Raw genomic sequence first — 21,637 nt, 5'->3', positions numbered from 1 at the left:
GCACTCTCATAGTGCTCGGAGGCAATCTAAGGTGCGCGAACTCTAGGTCTTCAGGAGCCACGCCGCCAGGTTGAGGGTCTCTGGCTCCGGATGCAGGACCTCTCCGTTTTGCATGGAGAGCAGGTCCCTTCTCCTCTCGAACCTGTAAGGATTGCCTTGTGCCATTTCTTGGATTTGTGAGAACCAGGTCTGTCTTGCCCACTGCGGAGCCACTAGGATCAGAGTCATGTTGCTGGTTCTGCACTTGCCGAGCACTCTGTGCAACAGGGGTATCGGTGGAAAGGCGTAGGCAAATGTCCTCGACCAGCTTATCCATAGGGCATTTCCCTGGGATTGCTGATCTGGTTGCCTGGACGCGAAGCTTTGGCATTTTGCATTTTGGCGTGTTGCAAATAGGTCTATTGTGGGAGTTCCCCATCTCCGGAAAAGCTTCTCCGCTTCCTGGCCATTGAGCTCCCACTCGTGCGATGCCGAGGTCTGCCTGCTTAGCCAGTCTGCCTCCACATTGTCCTTCCCCGGTAGGTGAATTGCCAGTAGATCTATCCCGAGAGGTATGTCCCATCTCCAAATCTCCTGTGCCAGAGAGGAGAGAGGGAACGCCTGTGTCCCCCCCTGTTTGTTGATGTAGAACATTGCCGTGGTGTTGTCTGTTTGAACCAACACCCTCTGGTTGTACAGGTGCCTCTGGAATGCCTTCAGGGCTAGCAGGATTGTTTTCAACTCTAGGTAATTGATATGGCGAACCGCATCTGCTGGAGCCCACAGACCCCTCACTCTGAGGTTGTCCATGTGCGCTCCCCATCCCTTTTGCGATGCGTCCGTGGTAATGGTCATTGTTGGGTTTGGTGGTGTCAGGCTTCTCCCTGTTGTCATGTTGTCTCTGTTCCACCAAGTTATCTCCTCCTGCACTGCGTGCGTAACAACCACTAGATCATCCCAACTTCCGTTTGCTTGTGACCATTGCCGTTGTAGCCATTCCTGGAATGGTCTCATGTGCAGGCGTACATTCGGCACCAGCTGGATACACGACGCCATCATCCCCATCATCTTGCTCACTGACCTCACTGTCAGAGCTCGCCCCTTCTGGTAGAGCTGCGTCTCCTTCAGTAGGGCATCTGTACTCCTGTCGCTGGGCACCACTGTGCTGTTCAGGGAGTTGATTTTCGCCCCCAGGAAAATCTTCACCTGCTCCGGTTCCAGCGATGACTTCCCCCAGTGAATCGAGAACCCCAGATTCGTGAGTGTCTGTTACGCGTTTTGCGTGCCTCTCGCACTCCTCGCGTGAGTTTGCCTTGACCAGCCAGTCGTCTAAGTAGGGGTAGACGTGGATCCCCTGCCTTCGTAGGTGTGCCGCGACCGCCGACAGGCATTTTGTAAAAACCCTTGGCGCCGATTTTAATACGAAGGCCAGGGTTGTGAACTGGTAGTGTTCCTGGCCGATGTTGAACCTTAAAAGGCCCTTGTGTCTTCTGTTTATTGGGATGTGCAGGTAGGCATCCTTGAGGTCCACGAGGACCATGAAGTCCCCGTCTCTTATTTGGGGCAGTACCTCCTGCAGCGAAGTCATTTTGAACCTTTGCGTTCTGATGAACTTGTTTAGGTACCGCAGGTCCAGGATGGGTCTGAGGTTTCAGTCTACTTGCGGGACCACGAAGTAGTTTGAGTAGACCCCCTTGTTGCGTTCTCTGAACGGCACTGCCTCTATGGCTCTCTTTTCCAGAAGTTTCAGTGTTTCTTCTCTGAGTACGGCCAGTTCTTGAGCCGATCTCTGCCTTCCCTTTGGTTTCCTGTTTGGAGGTTTTTTCTCCAAATCTATGCAGTATCCGTACTGCAAGACGTTCAGTATCCACTGGTCTGTGGTTATACGCCGCCACTCCTGAAGGTAGAACCTCAGTCTTCCGCCTACTGGTGTTGTATGCTCGTAGGCTTTTGAATCTTCTCTCCCCCCTGATGTTACTGTTTTGCGCCTCACCCTTGGGGGCATGTCGAGGGTAGGCGTCCTCTTGTGTGCAGAGTCACTTTGATGAGGGCTGGTCACCCCCTCTCCTCCTCTGGCCACGTCCGTTCCCTCTCCCGCGAAAGGACTGGCCCCGAGGTTGGTACCACCAGTTTTGCTTCTGTTGACCTTGTTGTCCGTGACTTTCACCCTGCTGACCCTGCTGGAACGTCTGGTGCGACGCCCCCTGCTGGCTTCCTCCCCTACCGTAGGGTCACCGAGGGATTGCCTCGCCTCATTCCCCTCAGCTGTAGGGCCCCCATGGACCTCGCCGTTTCGTTTTCTTTTTTCAGCTGGGTGAGTTTCTCGTCTACTGTTGCTCCGAACAGTGTCTCTCCGTTGAAGGGGGTGCTAAGGATGTTGTTCTGCACCTCCGGTTTGAATCCCGAGATTCTTAGCCATGCATGCCTTCTCTCGGTGACCCCTATGGCCATTAGTCTTGCTGCAGTCTCTGCCCCGTCCAACGCCGTCTTTATACAAGAGTTGGCGATGTTTTTGCCTTCGTCTACCAGGTGCGAGGCTCTCTGGCGGTACTCTTCGGGGAGGTGCTTTACTAGCTCCCCCATCTCGTCCCAGTGCTGGTACCTATTGTGAAGTGCATTGGAATTCGCCATGCGCCAGTGCATTGCGGCGTTCCTTTCGACTTTTCTTCCTGTGAGGTCTATCCTCCTGCTTTCTTTATCAGGTGGTGGGCCCGAAGTTGCTGGTACGTTGGACCTTCTCCTGGCCGTGGAAGCTATGATGGAGTCGGCGGTGACGCTACCTTTGATGTAAGGGGGGTCCAGGGAAGAGTGCTTATACTTCTTCTCAGTCCTGGGCGTGATCGATCGGCAGGTCGCTGGTTCTTTGAAGGCTTCTCTCCCCTGATTCATCACGCTTTGTAGCATGGGGAGGAATTGGCTCCTCGTCTGGATGGGGAGCAGAGTCTCGAGGAGGAAATCGGCTTTTCTTCGTCGAGTTTGACGCCCAAGGCTGTCGCTGCGCTCCTGACCACCAGATTGTATACCCCGATGTCGTCGGGTGGCGAAGGCCTCGAAGGGTACGTGTCCACAGGCTCCTCCGGGTTTTCGGTGTCGAGATCCTGCCATTCGATGTCGTGGCTGGTAGATGGCGCCGAGCCGTAGAACGACTGCTGGTCTTCTTCCTCGGCTTCGCCGTCATAATAGGTCTCGTCCTCCTCTTCGAGATCTCTCGTCAGCCCCTCGGTGTCGAATTCGTCCTAGACCTAGACGACGTCCGTCGGTGGAGCCGTTGGAATCCTTCATCTTGGCGTCGAACTCCTTCTTCCTATGAAGGATGTTCTCCATTTCGGCCTCGAGCCGCCTCTTCTTTTTCTCCATCTCGGAGATGCTTTCGGCGTCGACCGCGGGTTTTTGACGGCACTTGCGTCGACTTCGACTGTTCTTTCTGCGTCGATCGTCCCGTTTCCTGGGTTGTCTTCGACGACCCTTGCCTTTCGGCGTCTTTCGGCACCAGGGAGTCCTTTTCGAAGGATCCGCTCGGCCTCTTGTCCATGGTTCCCCCTTTCGTCGTCGAAGTTTTCGGCGCCGGGGCTCCCTTCGTGGACTTTGACTCTGATTTTCTCGAGTCGCCCTTGTGTTTGAGGTATTTTCTGTTTTGTGCTCGACTATTCTCTTACCTCGTCTTCTTTTTTCTTGTCGGTCTCTACGACCGTGAAGTTTTCGGCTGCCTCGGCGACGTTGTCCTCATCGTCCGTGGAGAGGCCCAGATCGTAGAGCGACGGGGCCTTACCCTTGCCATCCATGCTGGCGTTGGCTCTTCTCTGCCGGTCTCTCACCCGGAGCGTCTTCGGCGCGAAGGCTGAGCAGGCGTTGCAGTCCTTACTCTGGTGTTCGACCGGTAGGCAGAGGTTGCAGACCGGATGCTGGTCCTTCTGCGCGAACTTGTGGTGGCAGTTAGGGCAGAACTTGAATGGCGTCTTGTCCATCGCGCTCAGGGCCTCTGAGTGTGCATTCTCCAAGGTCGAAGAAAAAGGCGAAAAACCTCCTTTCCTGTGATATCTCGTAGTATTTATCGACGAAACTCGCTTTTCTTTCTTCTTCCTTCGATTGTAATTCTGGAGCTTCCCGATGACGATCCAGACCCAACGGCGGAAAAAATAATCTGAAGATGGCGCCCCAAAGGTGGGACTTCCGCAGGAAGCACGACGACGTCACGGGAGGTGCACCAAATGGTGCGTCGTCGCCGCCCACCTGGGCTACAAAAAAAAACACAAAAAAAAAAACACAAAGAAAAGACTACGAATCCAGACCCAACTACAAGATCGCGGAATAATGCACAGCATAGTGAATCCAGAAAGATTCACGCTGCAAAACCAGATGTTCAACAATGCAGTTTGAAAGCATTTCTAGTTAATCTCTTGAAATCAGGGGCTCTTACTTCCAGCTTCACTCTGGTTTCAGTAATTCTGATGAAGACGACGCTATCAGCAGGCCTTAAAGCTCCTGGTGATTGTTTCTGAACTTCAGACCCTGTTGACCTATCATCAGAGAAGGGTCCCAGAAACGAGCACAAATAAGCAGCAGCAAGCATGCAGACGATCAGGCGTCACCCGATCCAAGTACATATTTTCCTTTAATTTCCTCTTGCAAAATTTCCTTAATGAATTTTTCACATCCGACAATCGATACCATAACATAATTGTTGTGTTGGCATGTGAGAAGGGGGAACCGACTCGCTTCTACTTTGTAGCCAGGTATTAGCTGAAGGGCTACAAACGTCTCTAGGGCGACAGTGTGTCTTTACTACCAGTGTCAAAAAATGTTCAACAGCAAGTACTGTAGAAAGACTATAGCAAACAAAATGTATCCCTGAAGCAGGAACGCTAGCAGATCAACTAACTGTGCAGCCAATGGAGCTTCACCAAGCGTTGGTATAAATGAATGCCGTTTAACTGCATTCATGAAACCAGAACTAAATATGTCTAATTGAAGGAAAGTAACAGGTGTACTATATTTCTTCATTTCAAGAGAGTAATTTACTCACTGCCAAGCGGCAAATGTTAAGAGGCAGTAACCCAGAAAGCAAAATACCTTTCTGCACATGCGGTGGTGAGACATGGTAAACCTTCAGAGCTACTAGAAAAGGTACAAACTATGTGCATACGTGTCCTCTACAAAGCAGGCTTGCAGACGTAGCTCCATTAGCTGCTCTTAAAACAATCCCAGTTTCCCCCCCGGAAGAGTAAATGATAATTCGCCCCACAGAAGCGGGTCACATGGTGTGCAGCAGTTTCAGCCTTTCTAGCAGAGGATCTGCAGACGTCTACAAAGGCTTGCTTGTGCTAGCTCCATGTTGCAATACTTAGTAACACTCAGGCTTCCAGGAATTGCAAGCATCACTTTCCTGTATCTGAGCTCAGTGTGATCGGCTTCACAAGCGAACATTCACAGGAATGTGTTCCAGTTTAACCCGGTTCCTAGTGAACACCATCATGAGTAATACTTTTTTTTTGTTTTTTTTACCTCAGGCAATGATTAAGCTCTTCAGTCTTTTACTTTCAACTCAATAAATCGTGCTAAGCAAGACACAAAGTAGACATTTTAGAAGCAACATTTCTATGTGTCTTCTTGCAGGTGAGGAAAGCTAAGGGTTTCTTTTCCTCATTTCGGCCCATTTTCAGGCACATTGAAACTCTATTTTCTACAAATCGGCTAGTTTTATGAGGCACAACGAGGTGTCTCCGTTAAACATAAATACCATACGGTTCAAGCTATTACATCCCAAGGAGCATACGGAAATAAACAGAGCATCATCAACTTGAAAAAGATCCGGGCTGATAGCACCAAATACAGCCAAACATTAATGGGTTAAAAAACACACACCAGGTTGAAGCCCCGCAGACGGAAACAACTCATGTTCAGATCAGTACTGTGCGTAGAAAAAGTAACTAGTCAATGTAGGTGAGAGGCCATCGAAAAAATAGAAGGTACCATCCAATACTACATGGCCAGATATGAATGTCAAAAATAAAATGCAATGACAATGTGTTTTTACCAGTCTTATTTTTTCTCCGAGAAAGCAAAGCAGATGCTGTCTGCCTCTTCAATGTAGCCCAAGGCATGTAGTAGAGGGGGAAAAAAGGGCAGATGAGGCCTAATTTAGCACATTTTGTGTAAGTTGTCACTGTGCTGTCATTTTTACACAAACATTGTATGGGTAAACGGTTCCCCTCGTTACTACCAGTGTGAAATAAATTATGCAATGAGCAACTGTAAGTATCCTGCTGCAGCACAATGGAGGGCCTGCTACTGCGCGCCAACAAGCATGACAGCGTTTTCAGTAACATTTGGTCAGTTTTGGCTAGAAGCTTTTTTTAATATGCAGATGGAGTATATGGGGAGTGTGGCAACCCGACAATTAAGAGGAAAGTTCCACAGCTACATTATTGCATGCTTACCGTGACCCGGCCTATAGCGTCTGCACTGGTGTCTCATCCAAACAGCATCTCTCGTGACCCTCAGCTTTAAACAACCATTCATACAGGTCACACAATATCGGCCATCTTTGCATTTTCGCAGAACGCCTCCCCGGGTAATATTTGTAAGCCTCTTTTCCTAGCTCTGCCCTTGACCTCCGAGGCCACATTTGATTACCTTCTCTTCCCATGCAATGTAAAAGGCAGCATAAAAGATGCCTCCCCCGGCTTGCAGATGGCTGCAAAGACATTACAAGGTCACCACGGAGAAGGGCGCGAGGATGCAAGGCAACCTTCACGCTGCGACGCTGATGCACCTCTCCAAACCCCGTGCTGCGCCAGGGCGATGACTCGCGCGCATTCTCAATTCGAAGGCTTTTTAAATCATGCATCTGAAAACGAAGCAGCCGTCCTTGCTATTCATAGCCTGGGCTACGGGAGGCTTTTAAACCGCAGGCACCGCCGGGGAACGTTCGCTGCACGATTAGCCACACAATCCTGACAGCAGACAACTCGTCCCGCAAAGCGCCTTTTATTGAGGGTTACCCTGGACACCATTTTGCAAAAACGACTCGCTGTGCACCCGACAATAATGCAATGAGTATATTTGGCTGCGATACCTAGAGCGGTGCATTTACTGAAAAACACATCTTAACACTATTCCACTCGCCCCCAACAAATAGTATGGCACAGTTTAAGGAAAACCGATCTAAAAGGGGTTTTATTGAATACGGTGCCATGAAATGCCAATCTACATCGCCACGCAACCACTTCCTGGTCTGTCTTTACTAAGTCACCTCGACTGCCACTACATGATCGGTCTATCCATTATATGAACCCTGTCACCATCTCAAAACCCCACAGACCATCGAGCGCTTTAGTTTTAAGATCAGTAGTACTGTCAATGCCTTTACACTGCAAGCTCCCCCTAATCCGTACTCTTGGTTTAACCCAGTACTGCCAATATAATCACTGATAATGCATTGATTAGGGAGGTGAATGGACATGCCAATGTAATGGAAACATGGTGGCCGTGCTAGAAATAATCAGAGTTTTGACACAAATTTAAAGTCAGCCAATATCGCTAACCAAGACTGATAAAATGAATGAAGCCAAGGCATTTAATGTGGCCGTTCAAATAGGTAAATAGGTATCTGGCAGAATGAATCTCGTGATACCATAAACAGACTCTCCCGCCTGCCTTTTTACATTACAGGGTACCAATGGGTACAGATCCCTTTGTGAATGTTTCTCATCAAGAAAAAAATAGGACACTTTGTGGGTTTGCTTATGGTAGCCATGAAATGAGACCAAAGTAAAATACACAATCCTGAAGCAGTTTAAGAGCCTATAAATATACCAATGCGGATCCTGTGTATTGATAATTTAACATTACAATCTAATTTCAGAAGTACAAAAGTCTCAATTTTAAATGTTAACTGATGCTTACATTTAAAGTGGAAATTCAATACAATATACATAGCTTAGAAACAAATGCTTTCAATATCACACATCCCCCCCATATCCAATAAAACCTTATGCCGACATTACTGGCACAGCTAAAAAGCAGAACACAGTCGAAGGCAATGGCAATAAGGAGGAATGTAATAGTCATTGGGCCATCAGGAGATTCTCAACGATAACTGTAGACCAAGACGCACAGACTAACAGAATTAGAATATCCCACTGGACACACCAGTTTAAAATGACTTCTCCCCAGTGCAAGGGGTAACTGGCCGCTGCTAAGAAGGCAACTGACTTCTCATGGGTAAAAGGGGGGCTGATACAACCTCAATATTGAATAAAGTAGGGCGGCTTTAGATATTTCTGCGCTCAGCCCGCAACAACGGTTATCCATTCCCAAACAGCATCTTAGGAGGAGGGAGGAAGTCTGTGAAATACTGCTCTTCTGTTCCACTCTCCATCTTGGACAACAGGCAAGAAACCGACACGAACTTCACTCTTGCGCCTGCAGTAAAGAATGGACTTGCCCTTTAATGCACAGGGAGATACAAATCTGAATAGAGAAAAGCAGCTGATGGCGCCTACAATAATCCAACTAGAAAACTTGACTAAGGAAATAGTTATCATAACCCCAATTTGTCTAGTATCCTTGTGCAAGCTGTAGCATTCTGTCCTTCTAAGATTAACTGTTCTTGGAGGCAGAGTTTTCAGAGGAATTACCTATCATAGTGTACAGTCTTTTAAAATTTTCCCTAAAAATACGATAACCGCTGTCAATACTTCTCAAACAGTAAAAGTACCAGTGAAGCGCTTGCAATTCGTGGCACACCTCGGATAAAAATAAATCTTCGCAATGTAGTGCAATTTACAGAGCTACAAAAAATAAAGCTATCTTCCCACAAATATAACTCCACAGATCTTACTTTGTTGAAGGCTACACAAATGTAAGCGCAAAATGTAGTTTTCTGAATTTCCACACCTCTCTCCTGTATAGGAGCAGTAGGTATTGATCAGATGATTTCAAGGAAGAAAACTGGTTGGCTACTAAATGGTAAGCGGGCAGAACTACAACAGATCTCCAACAGTAAGGATATTGGAACACAACAGTTTAATGGTTATAGATAGCCTCCATTGATGGATATGGAATTCTATCTGGCCACGTACATATATATGTTTTAGAGACCATTTGGCATGGAAGAATTTAAACTCAATTGGAGTGGGTCTATATCGGCAGGTCTGGTCGTGTGAGGTGGCACCCACGTCACCTCCGTGCATACGATAAATCTTAAAAAGGCTTATGGATATGGCCCACGCTGGGCTCGTTTGGGGTGGTAGTGAGCCATATTAACTTCTTGGTGTCCGGACGTTTGTTCTCTTGCTAATTTGCATGTCGTTAATGTATGGCTTCACTCCTTCCTGCAGTGGCTGATCATTTCACCTTGGTATACAGACACCCATTGTGGATAACAAGTCCCCGTCACCCCAAGACTTACTGGTGGCCCTTTCTGCCCAATGTCGGGGAAAAACAAAAACACACATTCCCCGTATTTGGCATGCACTCTGTCAGTAGACGCTGTACTGCCATTTTGCATGCATATATTCACCTAGCACACAACAGCCCTAGCTCCAAGACAAGATGGTTCAAATTTTAAGCGCGTTCTTCCGAACACTGCGCCCATGCTCTATTTAGGCAGTGCGCTTTCACTATGACATATTAGAAGTGGACAATTTAAATGTCAGTTTTCTTTAACGTACGCCAAAATAATTTAACAACTGTATACTTGTGTACTTGGGAGACTGAAACTGTAAAAGTGCTGAGCATAGTAGTGACGCTCGAAGGCTGGGACAGGGGATGCTTCTGAATTCAATGTTATTGTCCTCAAAATAAACACGACGGTCACACTTTAAGAATCAAAACACGCTGCGTTCATCTACATTTTACATTCTGCCTGTCTGCTGCTGCTGTCGTTAGCAAAGGGCAGGGCTGTCATTCAGAGACCGCTCCAAAGCCAGCTGGATCGCCGAAGCATCCGGAAAAGGTCCACTCGCCTTATCAGGGCGCATTGCTGCAAATGACTGGGATTCGCGGAAAAGAGGGCTGTGTTCCAGCAAGAGAGTGGAAAAGTGGCAACCAGCTCAAAGAGATATGTACAACTGGATACAGGGAATACACTTGACGTTTTAGTAATTCTGTTCTAATAATGAGAATAGGAATGGTTAATATCTCAGATGATCCTTTTCTGGCGAAAGGGTAAAGAATACTTTTTGCACTCATGTAAAATAAAGGAGACTAACTTTTGTGATATAAAGGAGACTTTAACTTTTGTAATAATTAACATATGTTCAATAAATAAGGAGGCATCTGCAATGGAAATGTCATGGGGGAAAAAAAAAAGTATATATATATATATATATATATATATATATATATATATATATATATATAAATAACCTACTGGCGGTCGCCAGTAGGTAGTTATAGTTAGGACCCCTTTTCCATAGGAAATCCGCAACATTCTATTTTGAATAACTTTGGCGCCGGATGACGAATCCTCGCGAATTTTTCAAAATAGGTGGGGCGCTACGCTCCGCTCCTACCCTGAAAGTCTCGGGGGGATTCGTCAAGCGGGGGCTGAGATAAAAGGGGGTCCCAAAACGCGTTTTCCCCATGCATTTTTCCATAGGACCTTTAGACACAGCTACAGCCCGAACGGCTGAACAGAATTACTTGAAATTTGGCAGAGAGGTAGCCATAAGGTCAAGGAAGTGCCTTTTGCAGGTCTGGTGTAAATCTGTTCACTATTTCCGGAGAAAATAGCATTTAAAAGCATATATATATATATATATGCGCGCAGGGTGCGCGCACCGTGCGAGCACCCTAACGTGCGCGAGCGTAATTCTGATTGGTGGTTACATGTTAGTCAACGTTCGAATCGGTCGAAATCAGGAAGTGTCGGCCGCCATTTTGTTTGTTTTCAGTGCGAGAGTGAAAAAGGAAGGTGGCGAACGTGAAAAGGGGGCAGGGTAGAGAGTTCCTGACCCCCTAGCCTTTGTCAGGGGGTCCCTGAAGGACCCCGAAGGAAAAAAAAAAAAAATCACGGGGGTGCGCGCACAGTGCGCGCACCCTGAAAAACAAAAAAAAAAATTTTTTACAAAAAAAAAAAAAATTCGCAGGGTGAAAACCAAAAAAAAAAAATAATAATTTTTAATACGTAGTTTATTGTAAAATAAATATATAAAAAATACATAAATAAATTAGCATTTAAAAAACTGTACAAATTCACTGAAAAAACCATAGGTTTCACACACGTTATAGTTAGGAATTAGCATTTAAAAAACCTTGCTAATTCACTGAAAAAACCATAGGTTTCACACATGTTATAGTTAGCTGGACATTTTACTGATAAAAAACCAATGAAATTCCCCCGTTATAGTTACTGTAGGCAACTATAACTCACGCGACCGTAATCCTCTGCTGATGACATATGTGTCTTTATGAAAAAAAAATATTTGTAATATATGTATAGCTAAAATTTAATGGAAGAAGACATGGGCAAATAAGTGTCTAAATACAGTATTAGCATCAGCAGAGGATTACGGTCGCGTGAGTTATAGTTGCCTACAGTAACGATAACGGGGGAATTTCATTGGTTTTTTATCAGTAAAATGTCCAGCTAACTAACATGTGTGAAACCTATGGTTTTTTCAGTGAATATATATATATATATATATATATATATATATATATATATATATATATATATATATATATATATATATATATATGCCAAAATCATTTGCCCTGCGTTCAACTGTTAAGCTGGGGCAGAGGTGAAACCATACGTAACACACCCTCTCTTCCCGGTCCAAAATGTTTAACCCCTTCGCCGCGGCGGGAATTCCGCCGCGGCGGGGGGGGGGGGGGGGGGGGGGCACCGCGGTGGCGCTGTGCTCATGGAGCCGCTCCGTCATGAGCCACGGTTGAGCTGTGCTCATGACGGAACGGTTCCGTCATGACTCCGCCCAGTTGCGTTGTCCCCCCGCACAGGCGGGGAAACAGCGCCGCGTGATCGGAGCGGCCGCCAACGGTCGTGGCATGACGAAACCGTTCCGTCATGAGCACACGGCAACCGTGGCTCATGACGGAACCGTTCCGTCATGAGCGGGGAAGGGGTTAAAGAAAAATATATATATACACAAATAAAATAGATGGCCTCCTGCCACAAACACCAACCGCTGTGCACTATGCACTCTCCTCCAGAAGCTGTGCTTTAACATACTCCCAGGCAGCCTAGCCAGAGATGCTTGGAACTCATTTACGACGTAGCAACAGTTTTGTTACCCACTGTTGCTACGTTATGTTTACCCAAGTTTTGTTACGCACTGGTGCTACATCATAGCATTGAATTACTGGATTTATAAACCAGTTCTTGATGCGAATAGCTCTCTACGACAACCATGCACAACAAAGTATTTCTTTACAGAAATGTGAATATACAACAATACTATCGCTGAAGCATGGCAAAACAGTATTTTAATGGTCCCAACACAGAAGGGCGTTTAGTTCAGAAGTATACAGGCGTAAAGGGAGACGTAAAGGGACGCTGCAATGCTACGGTATTAAATCCCAATGCCCATCCCACAAGCTTCTTTCAAGGCTGCTCATTTGTAACTGTCCCATGGTGAAGTTTTATCCTCAAATGACAGCAACACGCAGACTGAGCAGTGCAGCATCACCTGGGTCTCCTTCAGCCCCACACTCACTGGAGCAGTAGTTCGTTTCAGACAGCTAGCCTATCATTTTGAAATGTTTGCAAGGCGGGTGGACGTCAAAGTTGCCAATTCAAGTTGCCATCTTGCCATCTAAAAGCAATATTTGAAACCTTCTGTGGGGGAAGCCGGAAATTATCCATATGTGCAGAATTTCATAATCCAGAGAAGACCTACACAGAACACCTGGTGGATAAACCTCAGGTTAATAAAGCACTCCTCTAAAGGAATAGTTGTAAATACAATCCTTCGAAATGCGTTACATTTTCAATAAACTGCACATATTCTCCGATTTAGGATTAAAAGTACAACTCTTTTCAATATCAGAGTATAGCATCTATGAAAAGAATTCATAGATTTCATTCCATCGCTCTTTAGGATGCACGAACATAACTAGTGACTTGTTCAACAAAGCATTCTTGGGGGATATTTTTTACACTCATATAGCGGATTGAAAGAGGTAAGTCAGTCTTCACTAGTAGGAGGATTCAATGTCACCATGTCCTCAATGTACAGCAGGTAAAACCACCACCAGCGCCATATTAGGTTAGTTAGTTGACTGTTGAGTAGTTGCACCACGGCTCTGGAAAGGTATTCTTTTTTTAAATCTTTGTAAAAGTTTAAAACGGTCAGAAATGCGACTGAGGGGAGGAAATTCGTTTTCTAATGGGGGGTCTAACTTCACAACTGAACATACTGTGTTCAATGCCTTTAATGGTGATACACAAAGGAAATCTGCTTTGATCCATACACCCAATAAATCACAAAAAACTCAGGAGCAATAACCATAGAGGATTTTCGGAAAAAAACATTGCAACATTATCCACAGACAGCAACATAACTTTAAGTAGAAAATGTTATACTGGCACGTTGCCCAGAAAGCATATTAAGCAGTGGAAAATTGTACAACTAGGCTTCATTCATCTCCAAATATCTTCTGCGAATGGACACTCAATTTTGCAAGGCTTTAAACTTCAACTTAAATTTTTAAGTCACATATTTCTAAAGGACTTACTTTAGAAATGCATTAGAGCTATACAATTCATGGTTTTGAACACAAATAATTCAAATAAGTTTCTCAGGGCATGCTTTTAAAAGGTCAATACCAAAATACCACCTACATGTAAACCATAGGGAAAAACACTTTCAAAAAAACAAAACAAGAAGGACCACAGAATAATAAAAAGCATGTACACCACCAATGCGGGGCCTACAATTTAGAGCCATAATTGCAAGAAGTCCTCCTTTATAGAAAACCACACAACTTCGCAAATACAGACCAAAGAAGGAAGGAAAATGCACAACACGCCGAGGAGAAAGTTGCAAATTAAACTCAAATGTAGTCCTTTTAAAGGTTTACCCACTCAAAAAATAAGCCAACTTTGAACCCAACAATAATGAATTTCAGGACCTGCAACGTCTTTACAAGGCAAATAACAATAGTTTTCATATTTAGTGGAAAGACCACACATTGAGATCAACCATCAACCCTTGCTCAGCTTTTGACACACGTGACACTTACTTGTCCTAAGCAATTTTGGAGTTGCTGGGATATATAGGGTGCCTGGTGAGCACGCAATGTTAGAGTTACCCTACATCTGAAATTCACAAGCAGTTTATTAAGCAAACTTTAGAGAGCACCATGAAAGCATTCTGAAATCACTGACCATAGAAACAAAACCATAACAAAAGAGTAATTCTCAATGAGCTCACTTCAGCCAACCGCTGCCAAAATCAGTAGTGCCATAAGGAAGCTGTAACTTACTGCTGGTACTAAAAGTTTTTTTACTTCTTCCACAGCTCTTTTCAGTTTGATTTCGGCTCTGTTTTGCGTGTCTTCCACAGTGATAAGTACATGTAAATCTTCATTCAGGTGCTCCCAGTTGGGTTTGCCTCGGTTCTGTTCCTCCTGAAAAACAAACAAGTTAACTTATAAGTGGAGTTTATCTTCGGGTCCAGACTAGCAGTAGACTAGAAATAAATAACTGAATAGAACTGAGCCAAAATCAAACTTTTTTTGCCAAAGCACAGTGATTCAAATAAAAAAATGATTGGTCATTGATTGAAGGGAGGACACCTGCCAATTGAGCTTGAAAGTATGCAGGTTGAAAAACCTAATAATGCGTTTGCATACAATACCAGTTTTATTTTTTTCAAATTTAAATATCGGGCTAAAGAGTAGCTTTTGGAAAGCTTGGCCAATATGTTTGCAGGCTGAATTCCGAAGAGTCCTTCCTTTAATCAAATCATCGGTCACAACACTGGTTTGTAAACGAACAATGAGATCATTTCATATTCCAAAATCACATCTGCAAGTTTGAAATATACACAAAAACACCACGAAACAGATCTCATATGAATGGATATTTGTAATGCACTATTTAAATTTTATAATTAAAAAAATACAAATTCGCTGAATATTTTGTCCTAGAATTCTTGGTTTACCTTTGTCAACCCAGTGATTTTCGGTGGTTTTCATACTTAATGTGCCACTAGGCGAATTTCTTAGGAATAAGGTGATAAACGTGATACAAGGTAAATCAATTCTAGAGTACAACAAACGAACTTGTTGGTCATGTTAACCACGGATACAAGCAGACTGTCGTTTTTAAGTCTCATGCTTTTTGGGGTTGGGATCCAAGGGGTGTTTGTACATAAAACACAAACCTACCTATAAAAAGAAAGCAATAGGAAACCTTGTATTACAGTTATTAAAACCGGACGGCCTTTTGTCAGCACAGGTTTTCAAAAAATCTCAAACACTGGAACAGCCCTCCCAGCCCAGACAGCTGAAAACATTAAAGACCACGTGAAACCAGATGTACATGTCAATTGTCTGGAGTGGTCTGCCTTCACACCCACCTACCCACTCACTCACATCTTAGCAAGTTGGACACACTGTTCTGTCTGCTTAGCCAGCCTGAAAGTGAAGACTTACACAAAAAGAGATCAATATTATACCGCTAGGTTATCCCTCTCCAAAACACATTCCTCCCATGGCTACCTGATAAAGCATCCTTTAACAACGGAATGCACCTCTTTAGTGCGAATAACATAAGTCATGTGCATAACATCTACTGCACTCCATAGTCCCCTAAACTACCAAATCAATGAGAAGCCATTATGGATCTACTGCTACAACCATCAGCAAAATAAGGCCAGCATATAGGCTGCATCCATCTATTTGCAAATATCCAATCAATTTCTAGTGGCCACTGTAATCAAACAATCCGAGAAATAAATTATCTACATCCAGGATTCGAAACCCCTGTTCAAACAAGTATAAAATGTGAAAACCTTCTTGAATTGACTATTGGATCTCATGCCATGCTCTTTGGATTTTTAGAGGCAAGAGTGAGTGCCTAATAGAAGGACACCTTCCAGAAACTAACTTCCAAATTCCGTTCATGCACATTCAAATCATAGCACACAAATGTCAATGCAAATAAAAAAAGGCAGCAACTCTGAATATTGAGATAGTTGCGCATTACTATTTTACGGAACGGTCACAAAAATAAAAGTCTAATTTCAAAAGGTTCGTACATTGAGGAAAAAATGCTCTGAAACCACGTAACCAATCCCTAATCAAAAGGCAATAATTCTAGCAAAACCCTACACATTTTGCCCGGATAGATTCAGGTCAACATTTGATCAACAAATCCGGACGACGGACAAAAAAATAAACAAGCGCCTTACAGTGAGTGCAGATGACATCATGTATTAGGAATAATAGATACTTCAAATACTCGATTTTACTGTGAAAAGTTGGGACATTCTAAACCCACGATCCTCATGCAGCTCTATGGTCAAAGAACACCTTAATGACTGGCAATAATGTGATTATGCACGGTGGAGATTTGAGGTCATGTAGCGATCAATGGTGCAACTTGTTACCATGTTTACATCCCAAAAAGGCCTCACATGTAGTGCTGAAGTCCAGCAGCCATCTGTTGTGGTAAAGGCTGGTACTGAGCACTGGTGGCCAATTAATGGTCTCTAAACTGAAGCAGCATCACAAATTCAATACTAACTGCGACCATAATTCTTCCAAGCATGGAAACCGAAATCCTCCCAGTCTTAACTCAACCAAACACAGACAAGCTTCCCCAGTGGCCTGAACAGCCTTCGAGGTAAACAGGCAATTCACACAACCCATTTAATTCCGAACAGTGACCTTTGGCTGTTTGGATGTACTGCGCACTGCTGTTTCACCTAAGGCGGACAGGTTCTGTAATCGTTTGCTCGAAAACAATGCTCTCGCGCGGCCTTTCTCCATGCGCATCTTTGGGATTCGTGGTGTTTTCAAACACTAATCACGCATGTCTTCATGTTCACCCTTATAGAGGCCACGCCAGGTACGGTGGGGCCGTGCCAACCCCAGAGGGCCTCGTCTGGCATAGGTCTCGTCTGCAGCAATGCAATAAAGGCCTGCTGCATTCAAAGCATAAACTGAGTAATGCAGGGAGGAAAAAATAAAAAGCCGTGGGCTAATGCTGAGCCGGAAATGCGTGTAGTTAAAATTGCTCTTACTATGCACACTTTGCACGTAATACACAAAGTAAACGTAACCAGGGCACTGGAATTATGCGGCAGGGGAGGGCCAAAGTATGCGGCGGTACATGGCACATGTGATAGCATTGCTTCATTATTTTTACACTTGTTAACACTGTCTGGGCATTGGTGGCACCTAGTTAGTACCAGGTTAACACTCAAATACAGCAATAAGCAACAGAGAAGTGACTACTCAACGTTTGAAAAGCGCCTTCTTTTATGTGCAAACACGCCACTGCATTGAGTAACTTTTGAACCGTTTGAGCTAGCTGCAAATGTTTGGGGGGGTTAACTTCTGTAGATTATGCAGCAGACTATGCATTATGTGGCAAATGCGGCAAACCTACAACTATGCAAAAAACGCAGCAGCTGCACAACCACATAGTACCAGTGGCCCATTATGGAGTAACCCATTTTAGTAAAATAGCTTTAATTAGAAGAACGTGAACACTCCTGGAGACTTCTAATCCTCAAACCTTTGGATACTGTGTAAAGTTACTTGTGCCAATCACAAAACAGGCACTGGCAATGCCAAAAGGACTAGATTATGGATCCACTGTCAATTCAAACTGAAAAATCCACGTACTTTAATGACAGCTGTGTGGAGGTCAAGCATTTTTTGTGGAACCACACAACTTCTGCCCAATCAAAACATGCAATCCTGGCTCCCAACATTTGGGTACAGCCAAAGCCCCTTTCCTGAAGGATTTCACATAAATGTCTGGCAGCTGCTGCACTGTCAAGTCAGAATATACTAGTAGTCCCAATGATCCTGGTTTCAAAGTAACAGGAGCTAGCAAACACAACAATTACTTTTAGTCTTCAAACCACCATCGCAGAACAGGGAAGGTCATCCGTTGACGGGTCTGAGCTAATATCGCAATCAGTTCATACACACTGCATTAGAACCTGGGCGCCCAGTTTTCTTTTTTTTACATTTCCATCTGTATTTTTCCCTATTTTGGGGCATTTTTTCTTAGATTATCCATATTTATTTTGTAGTTTGTTAAAAATGAAGCTGAAACTTGTATTTCTAAATTTAACTGATACATACATATTCTTGAAGGCCTGGCAGATTTTAATTTTATGAATGAAAACACACATTTTACTATCAAACGCATGCAGGTCAACAATCGTTTAGGCATCACGAGGAAATGTGCCAATCTTTTTTTTTTTTTTTTTTTAACTCCCTTAGTGGTTGGGTCAGCACAGTTATTGGCCTTTCAGTCATGACGGACTGCATTCAGAATCACTTTAAAAAACAATTTGTCCATATTTAAAAATACAGACAGCAAAATAGCTGGGTTTCTGTCTAACGTTTTTACTGATTGTTGCAGATAATTAAACTAGGAGCCTTCATTTAACCTTTATATAAACCCCATTCCTGAAGGTTATTTACCTTTTGTGAGTGGGTAAGTACATCAATTTAAGGCAATGCCGTTTCCCAAAAATAACATTTGAATATTGGTTGTGGATTTTACCGTATCTGTTCTCAATTGTACCAGCAGTGCTTTTCACTAAAAGCAGCTTACTTTATGCTACAAGTGCTATGTAAATGTCCAGTATTTGTAAATCGTGAACAATTACCCGAAGGTATCAAGACGCTGGGGGCAGTCTGGAAGACTAAGCGAGCTACTGCCCAGAGTCGCATGATGCTCAGCTGATCTGCCACAGGTACCGGGTATCGAACCGTGAGCCCCCGGATTCCAGAGTGAGTCGCCCTGGCCGCTGCGCCACACCTCTTCCACGTCTTTATTTAGCCGCCACAACAATTTGAAACGGCATGTTGTACATAATACTGTTTCAGCTAAAACAATGGGCGTAGTGTGGTTGACATTGAAGGAAAGATTAACTATTTAGGTGAGAATTGTTATAGGAGCCAAGCTTACAGATATCAAAGGCAAAGTCAAACACACCCATTCAATCATTAAAGTCCTCTAGAGATGCTCCCTAAGACAGTTATTCACAGAGCACTACAAAGAGCAATTTGAAACCACTTCTCTTAAGCGTAGGACAGGACCTTTAAGTCAGAAAAAAACATTACACAAATCCAAAGCACCTCACTGTTCGATCTCTCCACCATTGTGTTTTCTAGATCAGCCAGGGAAGATCATCCCATCAATCAAGTGAGAACTGTCCACATCCTCCTGGTTAGATGGCGATTAACTCTTTACACGAGCAATTAATTTCAAGGCATCTGCCAATCTGGTACTCTCGCTTTGCCGGGCCTCGTTTACATTAGCTAATTTTACATTTGTTTTTCTGATTGGTGCACTATTGTCTAAAGGTTTCCAAGTCACACAGCACAATTCAAAAAGTACACTGTGATCAGCTGTCTAATTGGTTGCCAAAGTGCTCAAGACCAATTGTGTGAACAATGATGGGAGCCCTCCCATGAAGGTGATGAGGAGCCCGAGACTCCCACATCTCTCCAATATGGGAGGTGGGGAGGCACCCATGCACCACAGGGGCTGCGTTATGCTCCTGCCTAGGACAGCCCTTTTCCTATTGCGTTTTAGCTTACCATAGGCTTTCGGGGGGGGCATACAACTATACATAAAGCATTCAGGGTACACAAGACTGATGCAGCTAAATAAATTCTTTGAGAATGAGACATGCAACCTACACACCCACCTGCTACTCCCTTTAAAGATTCCCTCAAAATATGAGCAACAGAATACAACATTAAAACCCAGGAACCCTACACGCAGCGCCCACCTGAGTAACTGGTCCTGACCGGGTCCTTTAAGTTTCACTTAATGCACATTGACCACTCACAAAGTCGACTGGGTGATCAAAATCTCCAGATAGAAGGCTAGGTCCACAGAGAAATGTCTCCACTAATATTAATCTTATTGTGGACATAAGCAACACTACCAAACTGCTTACTATGGCATCTGAAAAGGTTGAACACTGAAAGGAAGCCCCTCTCAAGAAGGGCAGACCAATCGCAACTCTGACATCACGAAGCACTGTTTTCTTCCACTCAGAACTGGAAGTCAAACAAGACCCATCAAGCAGCGTGCTCCAACCAAAGCTAACCCCATCTATAAAATTACGTTGTCAGCAAATACTTCCGCCGAAGGAAAAATAACCAGCAGTATGGCACTACGACTTCGCTCATATCTCCAATTGAACAGATCCGATCGTTCCAAAAGCGACCACTGCGTGGAAGCAGAAAGATGCTTCCAAGCAGTAACACCCCAGAGGACCTTAAGTCTGGTCATTAGCAGAAGGCATTAGGAGTTATCACCCTACGAAGAGACAGGTCTGAAATGATGCACTAATTATTTGTTTGAACACCACAAGTAATTCTGTAACACCGAGCACTGGAACACGCTGATTGTCCTCACCCCTGCTGATACACTGCTTTAATTGCGCATTTATAGTCAGGCAAATTAGCACAGGCTTTTGATCCAACTGCGCTCCTAATGGTGTGAGTTCGCATGTCGAAAAATGCTGTGGAGTACTGGACAGGAGCGCAACATGTAAACCTGACATACGATGGCTGTCCATTGAGCATGTGCAGAGCTGCAGCACGTGGCACAGAACCTTCAGGGTAAGCTGTGTGTGTGTGGGGGGGGGGGCATAAAGTAAGTAACTGTCAAATGATTGGCTTCAGTACATTAATGTTGCTAACATGTTGGGCACAGTACGTTTAAGCCGCTTGCAATCACGTTTCTCTATAACCTTTTAGCAGTGGTCTGCCTGCCCCAAAGGCACAGACGGGGCCTTTGCCGAAATACTCTGATCAACTCAGCCCAATATCAACAAATTACTGACCGAGATGGGGAAAGCTAAAAAATATTAGAAAAAAACCTGCCTCCCCTGAGTTTTGAAGTAGATCACTCATACAAAAAAAAAAAATACAAAACTCTCCTGGCTGCTGTAGGCTATAGCATTCTTATGGCGCATAATATAAAACAAAAAGTATTTCTGCACAAAGCTGGATAGATTTCCTCAACAGTTTATGCGCCAGGACTTTTGTCTTAAAATACATGCTATTTCAAGTTTACAGATCCACTCTCGGGTTTTAGGGTTTGTTCGATCTTTTTCACAATCAATAAAAAAAGGAAACCCCTAGACAAAATCAAATCAGTCATTGCAAAACATAACTTTTACAGGCATGTGCAAAGCAACTAGGCCTTGCTTGCATTTTGAGTCCCGACAAACAAACATTCATAAAAGCCTGCATCGTTTGAGAAAAAATATTTTTTCAATATACCCTGCATCTATGAGATAAGGAACACAGTGCGAGATAAATCCGTATACTTTAGAAATGTAAAATAGTCCCGCATGAATTGGACTGTAACCACTAAAAAGGAGGTGGAAGGATACAACAAATCGACATTAGCATAATGTAATACTACTCTGGAAGGAATCAAACCCCGCTCTATGTATATTTGAAACAACTGAGA

The 21,637-nt window shown here is 44.2% G+C and overlaps 1 protein-coding gene across 14 annotated transcripts in view; it reads right to left on the bottom strand.

Annotated features, from left to right (window-relative positions):
* QKI (QKI, KH domain containing RNA binding) overlaps nucleotides 1-21,637 on the bottom strand; it is a 275,773-nt gene that overhangs the window by 63,644 nt on the left and 190,492 nt on the right. For all 14 annotated transcript variants that reach the window (XR_014963146.1, XR_014963147.1, XR_014963148.1 and 11 more), the window contains one exon: nucleotides 14,434-14,577. Coding sequence is in view for 11 of the 14 variants with exons in the window: in XM_085612229.1 (XP_085468355.1) it covers nucleotides 14,434-14,577 (144 nt within the window). In the remaining 3 variants the exon portion in view is untranslated. The remainder of the gene's footprint in view (nucleotides 1-14,433; nucleotides 14,578-21,637) is intronic.

This window comes from Triturus cristatus, chromosome 6 (assembly GCF_964204655.1).
Source record: "Triturus cristatus chromosome 6, aTriCri1.1, whole genome shotgun sequence".
Lineage (NCBI taxonomy): Eukaryota > Metazoa > Chordata > Amphibia > Caudata > Salamandridae > Triturus > Triturus cristatus.
This window is presented reverse-complemented; position numbering and strand designations above follow the sequence as displayed.